Here is a 19,210-nt window from a genome sequence, read left to right as displayed (position 1 = left end):
TCCTGTATTACTCACTGTGGTCTAATTCATTAAGGATGCATTCTCCTCAAGAAGCCTTTCTTTCAGACACGTTTATTTGCCCTGACATCAATGCTCAGCGTGGCCTGACAAGACTGCCATGAATGGCCTGACAACACAGCCATAAATCAGGACTGATTGGATCTAGACATGGACTACTCAGCCGTAAAGGCTGCTACATTGATACATTCTCAGTATACGGAGCAGTGTGATTAAAACAGCTGAGACAGAGCTAGTTAGCTAGCTACTGTACTAATGGCTATGAAGGCAGCAGGTAGCCTAACGGTTAGAGCATTGGGCCAGTAACCGAAAGGTCACTGGTTTGAATCCCCGGGACGACTAGGTGAAAAATCTGCTGATGTTCCCTTGAGCAAGGCACTTAACCCTAATTGCTCCTGTAAGGCAAGTGTCTGCTAAATGACTAAAATGCTAAATGTATAGAGACATGTCAGAGGGCTGTAATTGGTTACATACAGATGTCTGTGACTGTCTGCTGTGCATTGTCAGCGCTGCATGTCATTAGCCCCAGTTTATTATATCTCAGTCTATATTCTGACGAGTGGTGTACACTAACTACCCCTCAACCAGCTTTAGAGGATGTGGAGGCAAGGTGTTAAGCCGGGAGAGTGAAGGCAAGGAATTAAAGGGGTGTTGTGTTCGGATCATTCACAATACACAGACTAGGGTTTATTTTTCTCAGATGTTCTGAAGGGAAACAGTCAACCTTGAGCCAGTAGCACCTGCCTGTAAATTCTAATCACTCACCTTATTTCACACCAGAGTGGCTGTATTCCTAAAGGAGATCTGTGTGATATTATCGCTAGATGCCAAAGCCCTCATGTCACAACTGGCCTTGCTGATACTGAGTGGCTGCAGTGGGACCAATCTAACACCTATCCAAAAGAGCTCCCTGCTCCACGTTCCCCGGTCGACGCCCATGCACACTCCAGTTCAAGGGGGACTCGGGTGACAAATTGCCTATTAAACTGTTTGCATCTCATTCGGTCTTCCTGACTATTTGATTTCTCCTGAGCGAGGGGTTGCACAATCGAGGCCATACATCTGCTGTCCTATACACAACTGGAGTAATTGCCTTTTTCTCCATGTATCGGATTTCACAATCGATACATATTGACTGTGTTCATCCAATCTGAGCAGTGGTATGAAGAAGGGATGCTCCTCTCCTGGGCTGGCTGCTGTTCACAACATGGAGGAGACCATATCAGAGGCAAAACACTGGTCTAGGATCAGCTTACCCTCACTTAGCTCAGACCTAACCTTAACCCAGGGGTGCACTACTCCTTGGCAATTCATTGATCAACTGATATCACGGATTGACCTGGTATTGCACACACCTGGTTCCCCAGTCTAAATCAGTCTCTGGGCTCTATTTTCGGCTGCTGCTGAGGCACAAATGTCAAACACACCTTAGTTTGCAATTTCGTCATGTAAAAATTGGTGCACTGGCATTTTCCACCAGGTTCGGCAATTTACCTGTCTAACATCAGCTTGCTGGCACTGAGGTGTGGGATACTTAAGACCGACCAAAAGCTGGTCTTAGCGTAATGGATTTGGTTGTAGAATAGATTTTTTCCAGCGGAGGTGCACACACTAGTCTTATGTACGTCACTAATGTTTTATTAAAGGCCCAGTGCAGTCAAAATTGTTTTATACACTGCTCAAAAAAATAAAGGGAACACTTAAACAACACAATGTAACTCCAAGTCAATCACACTTCTGTGAAATCAAACTGTCCACTTAGGAAGCAACACTGATTGACAATACATTTCACATGCTGTTGTGCAAATGGAATAGACAACAGGTGGAAATTATAGGCAATTAGCAAGACACCCCCAATAAAGGAGTGGTTCAGCAGGTGGGGACCACAGACCACTTCTCAGTTCCTATGCTTCCTGGCTGATGTTTTGGTCACTTTTGAATGCTGGCGGTGCTTTCACTCTAGTGGTAGCATGAGACGGAGTCTACAACCCACACAAGTGGCTCAGGTAGTGCAGCTCTTCCAGGATGGCACATCAATGCGAGCTGTGGCAAGAAGGTTTGCTGTGTCTGTCAGCGTAGTGTCCAGAGCATGGAAGCGCTACCAGAAGACAGGCCAGTACATCAGGAGACGTGGAGGAGGCCGTAGGAGGGCAACAACCCAGCAGCAGGACCGCTACCTCCGCCTTTGTGCAAGGAGGAGCAGGAGAAGCACTGCCAGAGCCCTGCAAAATGACCTCCAGCAGGCCACAAATGTGCATGTGTCTGCTCAAACGGTCAGAAACAGACTCCATGAGGGTGGTATGAGGGCCCGACGTCCACAGGTGGGGGTTGTGCTTACAGCCCAACACCGTGCAGGACGTTTGGCATTTGCCAGAGAACACCAAGATTGGCAAATTCGCCACTGGCGCCCTGTGCTCTTCACAGATGAAAGCAGGTTCACACTGAGCACATGTGACAGACGTGACAGGTCTGGAGACGCCGTGGAGAACGTTCTGCTGCCTGCAACATCCTCCAGCATGACCGGTTTGGCGGTGGGTCAGTCATGGTGTGGGGTGGCATTTCTTTGGGGGGCCGCACAGCCCTCCATGTGCTCGCCAGAGGTAGCCTGACTGCCATTAGGTACTGAGATGAGATCCTCAGACACCTTGTGAGACCATATGCTGGTGCGGTTGGCCCTGGGTTCCTCCTAATGCAAGACAATGCTAGACTTCATGTGGCTGGAGTGTGTCAGCAGTTCCTGCAAGACGAAGGCATTGATGCCATGGACTGGCCCGCCCGTTCCCCAGACCTGAATCCAATTGAGCACATCTGGGACATCATGTCTCGCTCCATCCACCAACGCCACGTTGCACCACAGACTGTCCAGGAGTTGGCGGATGCTTTAGTCCAGGTCTGGAAGGAGATCCCTCAAGAGACCATCCGCCACCTCATCAGGAGCATGCCCAGGCGTTGTAGGGAGGTCATACAGGCACGTGGAGGCCACACACGCTACTGAGTCTCATTTTGACTTGTTTTAAGGACATTACATCAAAGTTGGATCAGCCTGTAGTGTGGTTTTCCACTTTAATTTTGAGTGTGACTCCAAATCCAGACCTCCATGGGTTGATAAATTGGATTTCCATTGATTATTTTTGTGTGATTTTGTTGTCAGCACATTCAACTATGTAAAGAAAAAAGTATTTAATAAGATTATTTCTTTCATTCAGATCTACGATGTGTTGTTTAAGTGTTCCCTTTATTTTTTGGAGCAGTATATATCATATTGTACAAAATCTGATGGAACGAACACTGCAAATGTGTGAAAAAATGTGATCACTGTTATTTCCTGATAGTTGCTGGTTGAGAACATAATCTATACCAGACCTTCCAATCAGTAGGTTTGCATGGGCGGGAGTTTCGGCTTTCCATGGTGACATCACCATGTGGTAAGTTGATTGGTTAATAGACCAATAACAAAGAGAGTTCCAAACCTCCCTGCCAACAACAGCTAGACCACTCCCGGGCAATCCTAGCAAAATTGTTGTTTGAGAAATAGTTTACTAAAAAGCTACTTTTGCCCATTTTAATGGAAATATGTTACAGTAATGTACTTATTGTTACCCAGAAATTATTTGATATTGATATGAAAACAGCTGCATTGGGCCTTTAAACATTATGTTTGTCCAGCTTCTGTGAGAAGTTTGAACTCAACCTTTTTGGGAATATCAAGTTATTTAAAAAGACTGCTTATTGTTTTTAGTTGATCATTTTGTCAAAAAACGCATTTTCTACTTTCGTTTGTTCAGTCAAATTGTGTGAATTCTGATCGTTGTCTGTGGCGCTGAATCTGCTTGTAGGCTATACTTGCCTGTTTGTTTGTTTACCTTTCACGTGGCAAAGTCACTACCGGCCATATCAACAGTGATGGTAGGATCGATCTATCTATATTTTGGAGGAGTATAATGATGAGCGGACATTCCCGCTTTTTCTTTATTTTGGATCTTTTTCCAGCTTTTGAGAAAAGTTTGGATGTGCGTAAAACCCTCCATAGTCTACGCTGTCTTAGGCATAATATTATATGAGCACGGGGAGCAATTATGGTGCCTGTAACTGTATTTAGACAGACTTTTTAGGTCTTATCAATAGTAAATGTAATATTGCTTATTGACGACGTTTTGTATGTCCATGGCTCAGATAATGCATTTTACAGTAGTCCTCTATCAGTGTGAATGCTATGTTAACAATATATTTCCACATTGAAGACATGCAATCACTTAGAACAATGTGGAGTGCAAACATGTTCAACATATTGAGCAAATATGGGATAGGCTGACATTTCTTTATTTTGTTTCTGTCGGCTTTTTAACAAAGTAGGCTAGAACGGACTAACATTGGAATTGGAGTTGATGACAATACAATAAATAAAATACTGTAAATACACAACTTGAAGCAACCATATATTTACCATGGAGCACGTTCTGAACGGCCAGTGAGGTGGTCAAGCCTCGACACACCATCTTGTTTATTCATCAGAACTCAGCCCTTTCAAGCCACCGCCAGCTCCTGCGGCTATAATTCTGGTTGTGAAAATAGCAAAAATATTTCTGACACCCCCACCAACCTATAGCACCAGCACCAGTCCTAAGACTTACCATTGCGTTAGATTTGTTCAAAAAGAGCCATCTGATCAACAGCCTAGAACAAAAATCTTCAGACACTGATGACTCTCGAGAACTGGGACTATTCACCGATGCATTCACCATTGAAATAAAATAGTAGGCAGCAGTTATCAGAGCCCATCTCAGAGCCATGGCTGTTAGCCTCCCTCTGGCTCCAGAGACTGATGCACCGGCAGACAGTGGTGGGTAAAGTGCTCTCTGTTATAATATGAGCAACAGTGGATGGAATGATGCGGCTTGAGAGTGAGAGGTCCATTTGAATGAGAGGCCCATTAGGAAATGATCATCATGACAATGTGCCCCTCGTGAATGGTTCTCTCTGTATTACTGCATGCTGGCTGGCCGGGCGAGTGCATTAACACGGTAAGAACTGCCTGATCAGCAGACACACGGGAATGTAAGTGAACGCACACACGTCTTTCAGTCTTTCACAGCCCAGGTGTTATAAAGCGTTTGATTACATGTACAGGTGTTACAGCCCAGGTGTTATAAAGCGTTTGATTACGCTGTAATAAGCCAGGGTGACGTTGTCAAATACACTAGACAGGTTTCCCATAAGACACAGCAGGGGAGAGGGGGAAGGAGAGACAGGCCTACCTAGCTCACTGTCCATCTCTTCTGTGTGTACCCCTTCTTCTCCAGGAGAACACCAGCAGACCATGGGTGGAGGAACCGAGGGAGGAGAGGAGAGTGAGAGGGGGGAGAGAAAGAGAGTGAGAGCGGCAGAGGGTTAGCGATTGATTTTTTAATTTAAGCCTCAAGCAAGCCGAGGGAGCAGCAACATTTGGCTCCATACACTGTAAAAAAACATAATGTGTCCGGAATCATGACTGCTAACCGTGACTAATTAGCTCAAATGGTTTGTAAGGTGTAAATCTATACTAAATCCCTACATGCACCATGACAATAGCTCATCGCTCTATATTAGCCACAGTCTGTACAATAACGTTAAGCACAAAGAACATAGCTCTGAAGAGCTTTCTACTTCACCATTGGGTGGCACTGTATCATACTGTACTGTAGGTGCATTTATGTGAAATAAATGAGTCATACCCTACACACAGACATACAGGTAACTGCCAAAGTGAAATAAACACTTGAGTAAATCAAGGATACAAAGTATATTGAAAACAGCTGCTTCCACACAGGTGTGGTTCCTAAGTTAAGTAAGCATCACATTATGCTTTGGGTCATGTATAAAAATACCCAGTTTCCCATTATTTTGGCTACCATGGCTAGAAGAGATCTCAATGACTTTGAAAGAGGGGTCTCAAAGGGACATAGGGGGTTTAAAGGTTTGTGTGTGTGTGTGTGTGTGTGTGTGTGTGTGTGTGTGTGTGTGTGTGTGTGTGTGTGTGTGTGGCGTGTGTCTCAGTCACCAGATATCAACCTAATTGAACACTTCCGGGAGATTCTGGAGCGGTGCCTGAGACAGCGTTTTCCACCACCATCAACAAAACACTAAATGATGGAATTTCTCATGGAAGAATGGTGTCACATTCTTTCAATCGAGTTCCAGACACTTGTAGAATCTATGCCAAGGTGCATTGAAAATGTTCTGGCTCATGGTGGCCCAACGCCCTATTAAGAAACATTATGTTGGTGTTTCCTGTATTTTGGCAGTTACCTGTACATTTTAATATGGACCATCTGAGATTGGGGTGGGTGAAAACAGCTGCCACTAAATAGGAATTCTAGTTCATGCACCATATGCTTGACAATATGAATCATATATCTCTATCCTATGTGTCCTCTAGCAGCAACTTGAGAGGATAGAACTTATAGAGATATCTCAATACAAGGACCACAGAACACATTGAGAGGACACATGGCAGCGGGTGAGAGGAGGGGAGGGGAGAGGCATTTGAAACGCTAGTGTTTTGTGTGGGTGGGTGGGCGGACACTCCTCTGTTGGACAAGGTACATTATTTATTTATGATAGATGATGCGAATGATCCAGTCAGTCCTTCAGGCTGCCGGGGGGCGTCTTGCTCAGACGTGAGCGCAGGCTGGCAGTCAGGCAGCACACGAGATCAGAATATTAACGTGTCTCATCTCATCTCAAGTTACATTACGGTGGCTCAAGTGTGCCATCTGCAGGCCACTCGTTGAACAATTGATCTGACAGACATGCATCTGATTCTGCACGGTTCCCTCTCCACACAAACAAATGAGTCAACAACAGACAAACAAACAAGACAGTGAATACACAATTTCCCCGACACACACACATGCATGCACAAACACACACACACACAGTCTGTGGTGGACATACCGTCGTCTTCACATTCTTCCAGGGGTTTGGGAGGTTTGTTCAGGCACCGGGGGTCGATCCAGGATGTGGTCTTTGTGTTGTGGCTATAGATAGACACACAAGACAGTGTCAGACAGCCAGACAGCCACATTGTTCTGACTGGGAAGTCATCACACACTCACTGTCTGAAAAACATCCTCACTTCCACGGCTAAATATGATACACACTGTGAAGTAAATCAGACTCAATGCTAAAGGCAAGTATCACAACTTCCAATGTATTAAAGGTTCACGTTAGGGTTCTACAATCAGTCAGTTAGGGTTCTACAATCAGTCAGTCAGGGTTCTACAATCAGTCAGTCAGGGTTCTACAATAAAAAACAACATTAAAAATCGTAACAACCATACAACCAATATACACATAACATGAAACAATGAGAGGGATAAAAAGGAATAGTCTTTACTCAAAAAAAGATGGAAAGTGGAAGCACAATATTTTCTTGAGAAGATACTAACTGAAATACTATTATGGTGTGTTACGGGGTGTAGGCTATGTTAGATGGTGTGTTACGGGGTGTAGGCTATGTTAGCTGGTGTGTTACGGGGTGTAGGCTATGTTAGCTGGTGTGTTACGGGGTGTAGGCTATGTTAGATGGTGTGTTACGGGGTGTAAGATATGTTAGATGGTGTGTTACGGGGTGTAGGCTATGTTAGATGGTGTGTTACGGGGTGTAGGCTATGTTAGATGGTGTGTTACGGGGTGTAGGCTATGTTAGATGGTGTGTTACGGGGTGTAGGCTATGTTAGATGGTGTGTTACGGGGTGTAGGATATGTTAGATGGTGTGTTACGGGGTATAAGATATGTTAGATGGTGTGTTACGGGGTGTAGGCTATGTTAGATGGTGTGTTACGGGGTGTAGGATATGTTAGATGGTGTGTTACGGGGTATAAGATATGTTAGATGGTGTGTTACGGGGTGTAGGATATGTTATACAGTGGGGCAAAAAAGTATTTAGTCAGCCACCAATTGTGCAAGTTCTCCCACTTAAAAAGATGAGAGAGGCCTGTAATTTGCATCATAGGTACACTTCAACTATGACAGAAAAAATGAGAAAAAAACTAATCCAGAAAATCACATTGTAGGATTTTTAATGAATTTATTTGCAAATTATGGTGGAAAATAAGTATTTGGTCACCTACAAACAAGCAAGATTTCTGGCTCTCACAGACCTGTAACTTCTTCTTTAAGAGGCTCCTCTGTCCTCCACTCGTTACCTGTATTAATGGCACCTGTTTGAACTTGTTATCAGTATAAAAGACACCTGTCCACAACGGCAAACAGTCACACTCCAAACTCCACTATGGCCAAGACCAAAGAGCTGTCAAAGGACACCAGAAACAAAATTGTAGACCTGCATCAGGCTGGGAAGACTGAATCTGCAATAGGTAAGCAGCTTGGTTTGAAGAAATCAACTGTGGGAGCAATTATTAGGAAATGGAATACATACAAGACCACTGATAATCTCCCTCGATCTGGGGCTCCACGCAAGATCTCACCCCGTGGGGTCAAAATGATCACAAGAACGGTGAGCAAAAATCCCAGAACCACACGGGGGGACCTAGTGAATGACCTGCAGAGAGCTGGGACCAAAGTAACAAAGCCTACCATCAGTAACACACTACGCCGCCAGGGACTCAAATCCTGCAGTGCCAGACGTGTCCCCCTGCTTAAGCCAGTACATGTCCAGGCCGTCTGAAGTTTGCTAGAGAGCATTTGGATGATCCAGAAGAGGATTGGGAGAATGTCATATGGTCAGATGAAACCAAAATATAACTTTTTGGTAAAAACTGAACTTGTCGTGTTTGGAGGACAAAGAATGCTGAGTTGCATCCAAAGAACACCATACCTACTGTGAAGCATGGGGGTGGAAACATCATGCTTTGGGGCTGTTTTTCTGCAAAGGGACCAGGACGACTGATCCGTGTAAAGGAAAGAATGAATGGGGCCATGTATCGTGAGATTTTGAGTGAAAACTTCCTTCCATCAGCAAGGGCATTGAAGACGAAACGTGGCTGGGTCTTTCAGCATGACAATGGTCCCAAACACACCGCCCGGGCAACGAAGGAGTGGCTTCATAAGAAGCATTTCAAGGTCCTGGAGTGGCCTAGCCAGGCTCCAGATCTCAACCCCATAGAAAATCTTTGGAGGGAGTTGAAAGTCCGTGTTGCCCAGCGACAGCCCTAAAACATCACTGCTCTAGAGGAGATCTGCATGGAGGAATGGGCCAAAATACCAGCAACAGTGTGTGAAAACCTTGTGACGACTTACAGAAAACGTTTGACCTGTGTCATTGCCAACAAAGGGTATATAACAAAGTATTGAGATAAACTTTTGTTATTGACCAAATACTTATTATTTTTCACCATAATTTGCAAATAAATTCATAAAAAATCCTACAATGTGATTTTCTGGATTTTTTTTCTTCTCATTTTGTCTGTCATAGTTGAAGTGTACCTATGATGAAAATTACAGGCCTCTCTCATCTTTTTAAGTGGGAGAACTTGCACAATTGGTGGCTGACTAAATACTTTTTTGCCCCACTGTATGGTGTGTTACGGGGTGTAGGTTATGTTATTGGGTACATACTCTATTAAGTAGACCTCTCCATTCTCGGTGTATGGTAAGGGTACATAGGGCAGGGTATAGGGTGTACATCCGGTAGGGTACGTACTCTATAAAGTAGACCTCTCCGTTCTCGGTGTAGGCCATCTCCCAGTTGTCAGCTAGAGGTCCCAGGGGGTCCTCCTCTGTGGGAGGACGGCTGAGGTGTGTGTGTGTCTGCTGAGAGCCGTCCGTGGTGGATGACAACGTGTTGGTCACACCGTAGGACGGGGCGTTCTCACGTAGGGCGTAGGGGCGCACGGAGGGGTGCTCGTCGGGTTCACTTGAGTCTCCTATGGGGGGGATGGTGGTGAGGAGAGGAGGAAAGGGAAGCGTAGTCATTTGCACAGAACAAATACATGTGTGCAAACAAAATACACACACACACATTCTGAGGCAATGCCACTAGAGTTTGGTGGCCTCATATCTGTTCAAACCCGGCCTTGATATGTAGCCTAGTAGTTTTAGACCTGAAGGAACCTCTCTTCCCTTCATAACATGTACACACTTGGCCAACTGTTGTGGCTGACTGAGCGAGGACCTTGATCTGACCTCTGACCTCTTGGAGGAGAGTGATGATTAGATGAGTGCCCCTCCCCCTCTCTCTGAGGTCAGCAGATGCTGTTCAGTCACTCACCCCCCCCCCCCCCCCCCCGACACCAGGCCAGACTGCCTCTCGTCTCCTCTCCTCCCAGACAAACACTAACACATTGGGAACAAATCAACTACTCTTGGTCCCATCTGAAATCAAACCCACATCATTACAACTATTTACAGAATCATGCTCCATGGCTGAAGACTTAAGGGTCAGTTCATTTGACCCAATCACAAATGTAAGTAGGTTACAGCAGGAGAATGGAAAGAAAGTACCTTTGTTTAAGAGTGCTGATATTTCAAAACAGCTTTCTGACATTTCAACACAAACAGTGTCATGAAGTTCTTTTACAACACTCTTATATGAAGAATAAGGAACATTACCAGGTACAACACAATCACCAAACAGCAATCACAACACGGAAACCAGCAACACGTAGCCCATACATGTAGACTAACCTGTGTTCACAAGCCTAGTATTTCTGTAACAATATCTATTATCTATTGCAAATACAAAAACAAGAGGAAACAGAGATGTTAGATGAAAACTAAATCTCAAGAACACACACATAACCAAAAAAGAGCACACCTCATGCCGCTGTTCACAAGTTCTCGCAAACAGCACATGTCAAATCATGTTCTATTACTCACCATTAACAACCGTTTTCAGACAGAAACCGAGAGAAACCAGCTGGTTTCAGACCTGGGCGCTGCACATTCTGCCTCCTATTGCAGCCAGATGGCACTATTTTATCTATCTTCAGATAGACAGTGGCGGATGTAGACTAAACAACCAACCAACCACTCTCCACACAAAAGGACCACTTGTATCCTGTATCCCTTTCCCATAGCCCAGCAGTTTAAATCTGTCTCTCTGTGTCTCTCGCCGTGTGTGTCTCTCTCTCTCTATCTATCTCTCTAACTCGCTCTGACTCTCTCGCTCGCTTTGTGTCTCACTCTCTCGCTCGCTCTGTGTCTCACTCTCTCGCTCGCTCTGTGTCTCACTCTCTCGCTCGCTCTGTGTCTCACTCTCTCGCTCGCTCTGTGTCGCTCTCTCTGTCTCGCTCTCTCTCGCTCGCTCTGTGTCGCTCTCTCTCGCTCCCTCTGTGTCGCTCTCTCTCGCTCCCTCTGTGTCGCTCTCTCTCGCTCCCTCTGTGTCGCTCTCTCTCGCTCCCTCTGTGTCGCTCTCTCTCGCTCCCTCTGTGTCGCTCTCTCTCGCTCCCTCTGTGTCGCTCTCTCTCGCTCACTCTGTGTCGCTCTCTCTCGCTCACTGTGTCGCTCTCTCTCGCTCACTCTGTGTCGCTCTCTCTCGCTCTGTGTCTCTCTCTCTCTCTGTGTCTCTCTCTCTCTCTGTGTCTCTCTCTCTCTCTGTGTCTCTCTCTCTCTCTGTGTCTCTCTCTCTCTCTGTGTCTCTCTCTCTCTCTGTGTCTCTCTCTCTCTCTGTGTCTCGCTCTCTCTCTGTGTCTCGCTCTCTCTCTGTGTCTCGCTCTCTCTCTGTGTCTCGCTCTCTCTCTGTGTCTCGCTCTCCTGGTCTCGCTCTCTCTGTGTGTGTCTCTCTGTCTCTTTCTCTCTCTGTTTCTCTCTCTGTATGTCTTGCTCTGTCTTGCTCTCTCCTTCCCTCTCTTACCTGTTAAGCTACTGTTCATCTCCGGGAGTTCCTCGTCCTCCTCCAGGTCTACAGGCACTATTCCAGCATTTTGCATCTCATTGTAGGACTTGGTGCGTCGGGGAGTGGAGTGCTGGGAGCCCGGGAGGCTGTCTTGCAAAGCATCACTAGTAATCACTTTCCCACTAGGGGGCTGGCTCGGTGGCTTGGGTGTTCCATAATAGTTACCTAGGCAACAGGAGGATATTAGCATGTTTAAAAAAAACAAAAGGGAGGGAGATAGGGAGGGAGAGGAGGGGGTATAATCACAAAGTCTTTGTATGCAGATGAGGGGGCTAAGAAGGCATGACCACAGAGTTCCTTTGGGACTTTCTAGTCTAGTGCATTCTATTGGTGGAAGTGAGGAGGCTGTTTATCCCCTCTGGCTGTGTGTTTTCTCTGGGAAAGTGGAGCAGGCCCATTGTCTAGGCCCACTGACCAAACTACACAGACGGAACAGCCACTTCATTAAACGTGCATGTGAATGAATGATATTTATGCATGACATGTTTAATGCTCCACTGTTGTTGATTGCCATTCTTTGCTGTTCAAATATACACAACACTGGAAGTTGCGTGCGAACAAAGCCAGAACTCTTCCCCTCTCACGTCCCCTCTCACACAGAACATGATGCCAGGGTAATGATGACTATCTTGTGGGAATGGGTTTATTCACACAGGGCTGTAAAAGGTCTCCTGTCATCACTACTCAACTTATTGCAGAAGCCTGTTTAAAACGCACCTAGTACACTCTCACTTCCAGAGATATACTACCCACATACAGTAGACAGTAGATATCTAAGTAAATAATACACCTAGTACGCTCTCACTTCCAGAGATATACCACCCACATACAGTAGACAGTAGATACCTAAGTAAATAATACACCTAGTACACTCTCACCTCCAGAGATATACTACCCACATACAGTAGACAGTAGATATCTAAGTAAATAATACACCTAGTACGCTCTCACTTCCAGAGATATACCACCCACATACAGTAGACAGTAGATAACTAAGTAAATAATACACCTAGTACGCTCTCACTTCCAGAGATATACCACCCACATACAGTAGACAGTAGATACCTAAGTAAATAATACACCTAGTACGCTCTCACCTCCAGAGATATACCACCCACATACAGTAGACAGTAGATACCTAAGTAAATAATACACCTAGTACGCTCTTACCTCCAGAGATATACCACCCACATACAGTAGACAGTAGATACCTAAGTAAATAATACACCTAGTACACTCTCACCTCCAGAGATATACTACCCACATACAGTAGACAGTAGATACCTAAGTAAATAATACACCTAGTACGCTCTCACCTCCAGAGATATACCACCCACATACAGTAGACAGTAGATACCTAAGTAAATAATACACCTAGTACGCTCTCACCTCCAGAGATATACCACCCACATACAGTAGACAGTAGATACCTAAGTAAATAACTTGTCCAGGATTCAACTGATGACATGGATGGTTTACCTCCACGTGGTGTTCACTTCTGAGGGGCCCTAGTTAGTCTCCACACTCAGACTATGGATACACTGAGTGAGTAAGCATTGCTGCAGGTGTTACCTTCATATGTTCCTATTTCCAGAAGGGTTCCCCTCTGCTCCAGCGCCAGGAAGTCCTCCACCGGCAGGAAGTTGTAATCTACCCCAGGGACCTCTCCGTGACGCGGGGGACGGGTTGTACCTGAGGAGCCAATCAGAGAGAGGGACGGGTCATCAACCAGGAAGATAACACAACGTTGATGATTTAGCCTCCACACAGAAAATGTGTCTAAAGTTGGAGTGAGATTAACCCAAAGATAAAGCATTTTAAACATAGTCAGTTTCATGATTCACACATGGTGACAAAATAATGAATTTAACAGTGACAATGACCGCATAATTGGATGACAACAACTTAAAGATGAGTCTTGTTTATTTATGCATTCAGGATGTGCTGTGGGAACCCCGTGTCTAAGTAACACTACTGTGTGTGTGAGGTTGTGTGTGTGTGTATAGAGGTGTGTGTGTGTAGAGGTTTTTGTGTGTGTGTATAGAGGTGTGTGTGTATGTATAGAGGTGTGTGTTTGTGTATAGAGGCGTGTGTGTATATATAGAGGTGTGTGTGTATAGAGGTGTGTGTGTGTGTGTATATATAGAGGTGTGTGTGTGTGTATATAGAGGTGTGTGTGTGTATATAGAGCTGTGTGTGTGTGTGTGTGTGTATAGAGGTGTGTGTGTGTGTGTGTGTGTGTGTGTGTGTGTGTGTGTGTGTGTGTGTGTGTGTATAGAGGTGTGTGTGTGTGTGTGTGTGTGTGTGTGTGTGTGTGTGTGTGTGTGTGTGTGTGTGTGTGTATAGAGGTGTGTGTGTGTGTGTGTGTGTGTGTGTGTGTGTGTGTGTGTGTGTGTGTGTGTGTGTATATAGAGGTGTGTGTGTATAGAGAGGTGTGTGTGTGTGAGGTTGTGTGTGTGTGTGTATAGAGGTGTGTGTGTATAGAGGTGTGTGTGTATGTATAGAGGTGTGTGTGTGTGTATATAGAGGTGTGTGTGTGTGTATAGAGGTGTGTGTGTGTATATAGAGGTGTGTGTGTATAGAGGTGTGTGTGTGTATATATAGAGGTGTGTGTGTGTGTATATAGAAGTGTGTGTGTATAGAGGTGTGTGTGTGTGTATAGAGTTGTGTGTGTGTGTGTGTGTGTGTGTGTGTGTGTGTGTGTGTGTGTGTGTGTGTGTGTGTGTGTGTGTGTGTGTGTGTGTGTGTGTGTGTGTGTGTGTGAGTGTGTATAGAGGTGTGTGTGTGTGTATAGAGGTGTGTGTATAGAGGTGTGTGTGTGTGTGTGTATAGTGGTGTGTGTGTGTGTGTGTGTGTGTGTGTGTGTGTGTGTGTGTGTGTGTGTGTGTGTGTGTGTGTGTGAGTGTGTATAGAGGTGTGTGTGTGTGTATAGAGGTGTGTGTATAGAGGTGTGTGTGTGTGTGTGTATAGTGGTGTGTGTGTGTGTGTGTGTGTGTGTGTGTGTGTGTGTGTGTGTGTGTGTGTGTGTGTGTGTGTGTGTGTGTGTGTATAGAGGTGTGTGTGTGTGTATAGAGGTGTGTGTGTGTGTGTGTGTGTGTGTGTGTGTGTGTGTGTGTGTGTGTGTGTGTGTGTGTGTGTGTATAGAGGTGTGTGTGTGTGTGTATAGAGGTGTGTGTGTGTGTATAGAGAGGTGTGTGTGTGTGAGGTTGTGTGTGTGTGTGTATAGAGGTGTGTGTGTATAGAGGTGTGTGTGTATGTATAGAGGTGTGTGTGTGTGTATATAGAGGTGTGTGTGTGTGTATAGAGGTGTGTGTGTGTATATAGAGGTGTGTGTGTATAGAGGTGTGTGTGTGTATATATAGAGGTGTGTGTGTGTGTATATAGAAGTGTGTGTGTATAGAGGTGTGTGTGTGTGTATAGAGTTGTGTGTGTGTGTGTGTGTGTGTGTGTGTGTGTGTGTGAGTGTGTATAGAGGTGTGTGTGTGTGTATAGAGGTGTGTGTATAGAGGTGTGTGTGTGTGTGTGTATAGTGGTGTGTGTGTGTGTGTGTGTGTGTGTGTGTGTGTGTGTGTGTGTGTGTGTGTGTGTGTGTGTGTGTGTGTGTGTGTGTGTATAGAGGTGTGTGTGTGTGTATAGAGGTGTGTGTGTGTGTGTGTGTGTGTGTGTGTGTGTGTGTGTGTGTGTGTGTGTATAGCGGTGTGTGTGTGTGTATAGAGGTGTGTGTGTGTATAGAGGTGTGTGTGTGTATAGAGGTGTGTGTGTGTGTATGTGTGTGTGTATGTGTGTATAGAGGTGTGTGTGTGTGTATAGAGGTGTGTGTATAGAGGTGTGTGTGTGTGTATAGTGGTGTGTGTGTGTGTGTATAGAGGTGTGTGTGTGTGTGTATAGAGGTGTGTGTATAGAGGTGTGTGTGTGTGTATAGTGGTGTGTGTGTGTGTGTATAGAGGTGTGTGTGTGTGTGTATAGAGGTGTGTGTGTGTGTGTGTGTGTGTGTGTGTGTGTGTGTGTGTGTGTGTGTGTGTGTATATAGAGGTGTGTGTGTGTGTATAGAGGTGTGTGTGTGTGTGTATAGAGGTGTGTGTGTGTGTGTATAGAGGTCTGTGTTAGGGGGAGCGTTTGGTAATCATAGATGTGGACAGCTCTCATGTTAATGTCTCCTGACAGTGGGACAGGTGGTGTAAAGCAGTGGTTCCCAAACTTTGTATAGTCCCGTACCCCTTCAAACATTCAACCTCCAGCTGCGTACCCCCTCTAGCACCAGGGTCAGCGCACTCTCAAATGTTGGTTTTTGCCATCATTGTAAGCCTGCCACACACACACACACACACACACACACACACACACACACACACACACACACACACTATAGGATACATTTATTAAACATAAGAATGAGTGTGAGTTGTCGTCACAACCCGGCTCGTGGGAAGTGACAAAGAGCTCTTATCGGACCAGGGCACAAATAATAAGAATCAATCATTTTGCTCTTTGTTTAATATCTTATAAAACCTTATTTGTTCATCAAAAAAGGTGAATAACTCACCACAGGAAAATGAGAAGGGTGTGCTTGAAAGGATGCTCATAACTCTGCAATGTTGGATTGTATTGGAGAGAGTCTCAGTCTTAAATCATTTTCTGCACACAGTCTGTGCCTGTATTTAGTTTTCATGTTAGTGAGGGCCGAGAATCCACTCTCACATAGGTATGTGGTTCCAAAGGGCATCAGTGTCTTAACAGCACGATTTGCAGTGTACCCAAGTGACGTCGGGAGAAACTGCTTGCAAGTGCGTTACCACTCCACTATGTCTCCCTGTCATTTATTTTGCTCCATCAGTACAGATACCAACATGAGCAGCAGCTACGTTTGGCCACATATGGACCGTTAGTGGAATTCCCGCGAGAGAGTAACGGTTATTGTGATTGGATGTTCATTATTTGACTAGGCTACCTGTATTTCACATTCTGTTGTTATTTCGTTGAACACTAGATGGTTGAATACATTTTTGACAGTGGCTACTCAGGCGAAGAAAAAAAACTCGCCCAAATGTATAGCCCCTTTGGAAAATATAAATGAACTGTTTGAAAATGTGAAGATTATTATTTTTAATAATAATAATAATAATAATAAATATAAATATATATACTGCTCAAAAAAATAAAGGGAACACTTAAACAACACATCCTAGATCTGAATGAAATAAATAATCTTATTAAATACTTTTTTCTTTACATAGTTGACAACAAAATCACACAAAAATAATCAATGGAAATCCAATTTATCAACCCATGGAGGTCTGGATTTGGAGTCACACTCAAAATTAAAGTGGAAAACCACACTCAGGCTGATCCAACTTTGATGTAATGTCCTTAAAACAAGTCAAAATGAGGCTCAGTAGTGTGTGTGGCCTCCACGTGCCTGTATGACCTCCCTACAATGCCTGGGCATGCTCCTGATGAGGTGGCGGATGGTCTCCTGAGGGATCTCCTCCAGACCTGGACTAAAGCATCCGCCAACTCCTGGACAGTCTGTGGTGCAACGTGGCGTTGGTGGATGGTGCGAGACATGATGTCCCAGATGTGCTCAATTGGATTCAGGTCTGGGGAACGGGCGGGCCAGTCCATAGCATCAATGCCTTCCTCTTGCAGGAACTGCTGACACACTCCAGCCACATGAGGTCTAGCATTGTCTTGCATTAGGAGGAACCCAGGGCCAACCGCACCAGCATATGGTCTCACAAGGGGTCTGAGGATCTCATCTCGGTACCTAATGGCAGTCAGGCTACCTCTGGCGAGCACATGGAGGGCTGTGCGGCCCCCCAAAGAAATGCCACCCCACACCATGACTGACCCACCGCCAAACCGGTCATGCTGGAGGATGTTGCAGGCAGCAGAACGTTCTCCACGGCGTCTCCAGACTGTCACGTCTGTCACATGTGCTCAGTGTGAACCTGCTTTCATCTGTGAAGAGCACAGGGCGCCAGTGGCGAATTTGCCAATCTTGGTGTTCTCTGGCAAATGCCAAACACCCTGCACGGTGTTGGGCTGTAAGCACAACCCCCACCTGTGGACGTCGGGCCCTCATACCACCCTCATGGAGTCTGTTTCTGACAGTTTGAGCAGACACATGCACATTTGTGGCCTGCTGGAGGTCATTTTGCAGGGCTCTGGCAGTGCTTCTCCTGCTCCTCCTTGCACAAAGGCGGAGGTAGCGGTCCTGCTGCTGGGTTGCTGCCCTCCTACGGCCTCCTCCACGTCTCCTGATGTACTGGCCTGTCTCCTGGTAGCGCCTCCATGCTTTGGACACTACGCTGACAGACACAGCAAACCTTCTTGCCACAGCTCGCATTGATGTGCCATTCTGGATGAGCTGCACTACCTGAGCCACTTGTGTGGGTTGTAGACTCCGTCTCATGCTACCACTAGAGTGAAAGCACCGCCAGCATTCAAAAGTGACCAAAACATCAGCCAGGAAGCATAGGAACTGAGAAATGGTCTGTGGTCCCCACCTGCAGAACCACTCCTTTATTGGGGGTGTCTTGCTAATTGCCTATAATTTCCACCTGTTGTCTATTCCATTTGCACAACAGCATGTGAAATGTATTGTCAATCAATGTTGCTTCCTAAGTGGACAGTTTGATTTCACAGAAGTGTGATTGACTTGGAGTTACATTGTGTTGTTTAAGTGTTCCCTTTATTTTTGTTGAGCAGTATATATATTAAATTATATAATGTGTGTGTGTGTGTGTATATATATATATATATATATATATATATATATATATATATATAGGAGGATATATATATATATATATATATATATATATATATATATACACACACATACATACATAACACACACATTATATAATTTAATATATATAATTTAATATATATATAATATATATACATAATTTAATATATATATATATATATATATATATTAAATGTTAATCACATTTATATTTGGCGTACCCCCGTATGGGAATACCTGGTGGAAAGTCAGTGCTAAATGGCTCTATGATACATTGGTGACGAGATTATGGAACCCCGCCATGATAAATGATGACAGAGCCAGTCAAACTCATTTCCTGTCCACCATCTCTATCTTTTTGCTCCCTCTCTCGTTCTATCTTTCCCTCTCCATTACTAAAGAGATGTTGTTTACCTACTACTACTCCAAAGATATTCTGCTTGACCCAATAAGTATTGAGGTAACGCTTTGTCATGGTGGATGAATTAGAAAACACGTATTACATTTTCAAGAAATCTCATCAACAGAAAAACAATACCATCTATCTACAATGTTGCTTTACTACAAGCACTGTGATGTCTGAACAAAGACGGCCGCCCACGAG

At 44.9% G+C, this 19,210-nt stretch overlaps 1 protein-coding gene across 13 annotated transcripts in view; it reads right to left on the bottom strand.

Moving 5' to 3' along the window:
* The window catches only part of LOC106583030 (membrane-associated guanylate kinase, WW and PDZ domain-containing protein 1), a 205,866-nt gene that overhangs the window by 34,935 nt on the left and 151,721 nt on the right, over window positions 1–19,210 (bottom strand). For 8 of the 13 annotated variants that reach the window (XM_014166771.3, XM_014166772.3, XM_014166773.3 and 5 more), the window contains 6 exons: window positions 13,428–13,547; window positions 11,814–12,020; window positions 10,646–10,687; window positions 9,663–9,885; window positions 6,952–7,034; window positions 5,274–5,309 (listed from right to left, as the gene is read on the bottom strand). In XM_014166771.3, the coding sequence (XP_014022246.1) occupies window positions 5,274–5,309; window positions 6,952–7,034; window positions 9,663–9,885; window positions 10,646–10,687; window positions 11,814–12,020; window positions 13,428–13,547 (711 nt within the window). Of the gene's footprint in view, window positions 1–5,273; window positions 5,310–6,951; window positions 7,035–9,662; window positions 9,886–10,645; window positions 10,688–10,837; window positions 11,532–11,813; window positions 12,021–13,427; window positions 13,548–19,210 lie in introns of those variants that run through there. The other 5 variants (XM_014166775.3, XM_045705606.2, XM_014166776.3 and 2 more) reach the window with 2 other exon arrangements.

This window comes from Salmo salar, chromosome 22 (assembly GCF_965601325.2).
Source record: "Salmo salar chromosome 22, fSalSal1, whole genome shotgun sequence".
Classification (NCBI taxonomy): Eukaryota; Metazoa; Chordata; class Actinopteri; order Salmoniformes; family Salmonidae; genus Salmo; species Salmo salar.
The sequence above is the reverse complement of the archived record's forward strand: the minus strand, read 5'-3'. Positions and strand labels throughout refer to the sequence as shown.